The sequence below is a fragment of the Bombyx mandarina genome, chromosome 05, assembly GCF_030267445.1.
Source record: "Bombyx mandarina strain Sakado chromosome 05, ASM3026744v2".
Classification (NCBI taxonomy): domain Eukaryota; kingdom Metazoa; phylum Arthropoda; class Insecta; order Lepidoptera; family Bombycidae; genus Bombyx; species Bombyx mandarina.
This window is the reverse complement of record NC_143212.1, coordinates 14,564,603-14,570,142: the sequence shown is the minus strand read 5'-3', so window position 1 is coordinate 14,570,142 and position 5,540 is coordinate 14,564,603. Positions and strand designations below refer to the sequence as shown.

Genomic DNA, 5,540 nt, shown 5'->3' with positions numbered 1-5,540 from the left:
AAATGTCTGATGTCAGTAATAAAAATGATGAAAAATTTGTGAACTTAGGATTGAGTATGTACAAACGATTGGAATCCAATTATGTATGTAGTTGTTAAAAAATTTATTATGAATACGAAAAAAATGAGAAACTCCTCATTGAAGTAAGGTCTAACTTAATATTTTATTAATTAAACATTATCTTATATATAGTAAGTTTAAGTATAAAGTAGGGTGAAAAAATCTATGAAATCGCAAAAGCATAAAACTTTTTGTCAAATTTAATAATATACTGGCCTGTAAAAAATGACTTTAAAAAAGATAAATCTCATAAAAGTATGGAAATATACGACAAAATTAAAATCCAATTTAGGGTATTTTAGTGGGGCTGCATCGGCAAGCAGTGCCCTTATGCCTGTGTAGGAGTTATTTTGGTAATGGTCAATAATGGTTCAGGGCGTTATCGGAAGCTCGCGACTGAACTTAAAAAGTAAAAATAACGAAGCTTTTTATGCTGCGAAGCAGCCATGCCTTTACTTTTACAGGAAGAGTAGCCATTAAAAACTACAATTTGGATGTGAAATTCTGTCAACTACTACACCTACTGAAAATTTGGTGAAGCGTGAGTTTCTCTGCTAAACCACAACCAGGACGACCGTTTACGTAGATAGTTTTTCAGCATATGGTCATTCTATAGCTGCTTTATGTATTATAGATTGATATTCTCTCTACCTCATAGGTGTTGATTGAACAAAAATAAAAATACATTATAGTTTTCATTTACTGTTAAGAATTTATTTTCCTAATTTGATTTTAAATGAAGTGTGAATTCTCAAATAATATTACTTTAATATTTATACATATTATTAGTCTATTTGCAACATTTATTTTAAGTGACCAAATAAATAAGTACATGAACAATAAATTTCATTCAAACGATTGGCATCTTAAGTCTCCGTTAGATCTTTTCAATATTGATTATTTTCTGTAATGGGCTAATCAGAAAATGCTATGATCATTTCCGAACGTTTCGCAGCGATGGTGCGTCATTTCCGTGCCAATTAAATAATATTAATGTTACAAGAAAAGAGGAGCTTCCCCAGTTTTATGAAGAAACCTCAAAAATGTTTCAATCAGATTTTTAGTAAGATTTGTATAGTTCAATACACGAAAAACAGAAAATCGAATAAATTTGCAGTACATAAATAATAAAATAAATTTATAGGTAAAAAGATTGCATTTGGAATGTCACAACCCATTGAATGTTAAAATACCACGTAAAACCACTTTCCAAAAACCAAAAACCAAAATTCATGCAATTCTAACAATCATCAAATAAAGAATTGATATATTTCTGAACTTGAAAAAGACCGAGCAATTTTTAACAGAAACAATTTGAAGGTTTTTAGAGTAATTTTCTAGCAACATTTCAGAACGGAAGTGACTGTTCGAGCACTGTTCAGCTGGAAGAAAGAGCATTTCTCGTCCATTCTGTTGGAGTCTATCTCGGATATTACACGCAGTTTGTAATCCGTGGTGAGTGTCAAAAAAAAATTGTTTTGTGAAGTGAAAAAGTGAAATCAATATACCCATAACTCCGTAAGCATAACTTCTTTTAGATTTAATCTTCTTGAAACTAATTATTGTGTGAAATAGTAAGATTAGCCGAACACATTTCAGATCACGTTTATTACTGAACTGATTAATGAGTGTCCACGTTGTCATTTAACAATTATTTCAATTGTTTAATAAATTCTCTTATTATTTTAAATGTAGAATGCATTATGGTTATGCTTACGCGTCACACATAGTGCCAACCGGCTTAACCCACCACGTGGTTGACATTGCATTATTTCTTTTTAATCTCTGCAAAGTTATCGAAGTTTATATTTGCATCATTATTGTAGTTCTCTATTTGTAATTTCTCGACAATCACAACGTTGCTCGAATTTTTTTAATGAAATGGCCGACATCTTTTGTTAAATGTCAAGATAGGGCGAGGCGGCCATGCGGCAGCCATATTGCCGGTCTCTAAGTACACGAAGACGACCTTGCGAACGCCGGTTTGCATCTCAATCATGCGATTTTTGTCTTCATACTACAATTTAATTTATTTTGTTTTAGACTAACCAAAAATGGGCAAGGAAAAGACTCACATTAACATTGTCGTCATCGGACACGTCGACTCCGGCAAGTCCACCACCACTGGTCACTTGATCTACAAATGTGGTGGTATTGACAAACGTACCATCGAGAAGTTCGAGAAGGAGGCCCAGGAAATGGGTAAAGGATCCTTCAAATATGCTTGGGTATTGGACAAACTAAAGGCTGAGCGTGAGCGTGGTATCACAATCGATATTGCTCTCTGGAAGTTCGAAACTAGCAAGTACTATGTTACCATCATTGATGCTCCTGGACACAGAGATTTCATCAAGAACATGATCACAGGAACCTCTCAGGCTGATTGTGCTGTGCTCATCGTAGCTGCCGGTACCGGTGAATTCGAAGCTGGTATCTCTAAGAACGGTCAAACCCGTGAGCATGCCTTGCTCGCTTTCACCCTCGGTGTCAAACAGCTCATCGTAGGAGTAAACAAAATGGATTCCACTGAACCACCGTACAGTGAGCCCAGATTTGAGGAAATCAAGAAGGAAGTATCCTCATACATCAAGAAGATTGGCTACAACCCAGCTGCTGTCGCTTTCGTGCCCATTTCTGGATGGCACGGAGACAACATGTTGGAGCCTTCAACCAAAATGCCTTGGTTCAAGGGATGGCAGGTGGAGCGTAAGGAAGGCAAAGCTGACGGAAAATGCCTCATTGAAGCTCTCGACGCCATCCTGCCACCTGCCCGCCCCACTGACAAGCCCCTGCGTCTTCCCCTGCAAGACGTATACAAAATCGGTGGTATTGGTACCGTGCCCGTCGGCAGAGTTGAAACTGGTGTGTTGAAACCAGGTACCATTGTTGTCTTTGCCCCTGCCAACATCACTACTGAAGTCAAGTCTGTGGAGATGCACCATGAAGCTCTCCAAGAAGCTGTACCTGGAGACAATGTAGGTTTCAACGTAAAGAACGTGTCCGTCAAGGAATTGCGTCGTGGTTATGTTGCTGGTGACTCCAAAAACAACCCACCTAAGGGTGCTGCAGATTTTACAGCTCAAGTTATTGTGCTTAACCATCCTGGTCAAATCTCAAACGGTTACACACCAGTGTTGGATTGCCACACTGCCCACATTGCCTGCAAATTTGCAGAAATCAAAGAAAAAGTTGACCGTCGTACTGGTAAATCTACTGAAGTCAACCCAAAATCCATCAAGTCTGGAGATGCAGCCATTGTCAACTTGGTACCTTCCAAGCCTCTATGTGTAGAGTCCTTCCAGGAATTCCCACCCCTCGGTCGTTTTGCTGTCCGTGACATGAGGCAGACAGTTGCTGTCGGAGTCATCAAGGCTGTCAACTTCAAGGAGGCTGGTGGTGGCAAGGTCACTAAAGCTGCCGAAAAGGCCACCAAGGGCAAGAAGTAGCTAGAGCTGTTAACAGCACAATTTTTCATACAACTGCGATACTTCATTCACCGAAAGGTGTTTCGAAGGAAAAAAGGGCTACAAACTCATTCCTTTTCTATATTTTTTACAAGGCTTGTAATGTAACATTATTTTATAATTTATATAAGGTTATACATAATATATCTGAAACATTTTGTTATGACTGCAAACTAAAGTGTAAATTCATAGAATAAAGGTAGCCTCCAGTACTATTTGTATTATTTTGCACCTGCTTTAAATTAAGAGATCTAAAATGTTACTGATTTATGAACAGGATTTAACTTTGACTTTAATTTTAACTTTGAATTTTAATGAATTTTTTTAAACTTATTTGCTGATTGATGATTTGATCAATGGTTGAGCTATTTCATCCAAAAGCTGTTACTACTAATTCAAGTTTTATAACTGTCGATTTCTGAAGTTTTTTCAAGTTATAGTTTTGAAATTCCTACTTTTTTTTGTAAATAATTCTCATGTCAAAAGCAAATAAAGAGGACGGTTAGGTTAGAAAATAGTTTTCGAAATGCTCACCTGATTTTATACTTTCATTTAAACATTGCTTTATTGAGATGCTCATTTTCTTGCCAAAACAAAAAAGCGATCTTAGTCGAATGTAAAACGAGCGATAAGAAATAGACGAGAATTAAAGACACTTGTTGAAACTGAATGCAAAATTACTAAATTACTTTGCACGGAAAGCATGGCTGTTTTGATGCTGTTAAATGTTTCGAAGTTTATGATTTATGTCCTTAGAGATGATTTAATAATTTTTAGTACAATTAGGTAGGTAGGTAGGTAGTTCGACCTATTAAAAGAAATTTCATAAAAGGGGCCAGGCTACAGAAACTAGTATTCGAAACAATGAAAAAATATCTCATTTGGCAGTGTTTCAAAAACGGTAGGAAATGAAAAAAATTAAATCACTTATACATGAACCCGTAGCACAATTGTTATGTAGGTACCTAAATACGGGAGCTCATTGAAATCAGAGTGAATGTTTCATACGTCATGAAAAAATAGTCCCGGCTGCTCCGCGACAGAAAGGGCTCTCGATACGTATGAAAAAACTTGTTTTTCAATGTAGTGTTATCAAAATCAATCAAAGCCCTTTATAGAGATATTAGAGATTTAGGTACTCTCATGCTGCCTGTTAGTCATCAAAATCATAAGATTGCAAAATGATTTTGTGCAATCTTATTGGTTAATATTTCTCGGTTTCTCCGCTCCGCTCCGGTGGACTGGCAGCCTTACACAGTATGCAATGGTACCTAAGGTTAAATGAGTAAACATAAATCTAAATAAGTTTTAAATAAGAGTTCAGTAAATACTGCAACTAAACTCATTCTACTGCCGTGGTATGTTGTAAGTAAATCTAGAAAATGGATAATCACCATAGTTCTAAGTATTGAGTTCTAGTTTGATAGTGGTCGTGGAAGATGATAGTTTCATCACGATCAATTCTTTAAAACATTCAGTGCAAAATACAGAGGTGCTTATCTGAAGTCATCCTATAGACCCAGAGTTTGCATTGTTGCAAAAGTATTGTAATTTTGATTGTAATTATCATTGTGATTTGTGGTGTCAGTGAGCTTCGGTAATCACTGACCAGCTACAGGGAGCTGAACTTGTTTACGCATCCAGTGTGAAACAAATATTCCATTTTGTCACAACTATCAGTAAGTTTATTTTTACTGTGGATTTTGAAGATCAATTTGTTTTTATTAATCAGTAAAATCCTTGATTACTTACATTTCACTTTACTCAAATTACAAGATGTAACAATTTGTAGTCATGCACGTTTAATGAGTGAGAACAAAACTACGCTCCTATTTTATTATATGGATTAGGGATTATGAAATTAAAACCAAAATATGTTTTATTTTTCTAATGTTTATTTACATATCTATTTTACATACATAAGTCGAATGACACTACCGGCTAGGCAATCTAATATTTAATTAGTTTATATCCATCAATATGAGATTTGGGATGTCGAGATACTTGCTTTAGTTT

General features: G+C 35.8%; 1 protein-coding gene across 2 annotated transcripts; it reads left to right on the top strand.

The window, feature by feature from the left end:
• The first annotated feature begins 1,466 nt into the window (after positions 1 to 1,466).
• On the top strand, positions 1,467 to 3,736 carry eEF1alpha1 (eukaryotic translation elongation factor 1 alpha 1). Of its 2 annotated transcripts, none has more exons than XM_089727454.1 (2): positions 1,467 to 1,515; positions 2,104 to 3,736. In XM_089727454.1, exon 2 carries the CDS (start codon positions 2,115 to 2,117, stop codon positions 3,504 to 3,506), a length of 1,392 nt encoding a protein of 463 aa, XP_089583580.1. In that variant the 5' UTR covers positions 1,467 to 1,515; positions 2,104 to 2,114; the 3' UTR covers positions 3,507 to 3,736. The 2 variants fall into 2 exon arrangements, with proteins under 2 accessions (XP_089583580.1, XP_089583581.1); XM_089727455.1 differs by having other exon boundaries at positions 1,467 to 1,578.
• Positions 3,737 to 5,540: the final 1,804 nt, after the last annotated feature.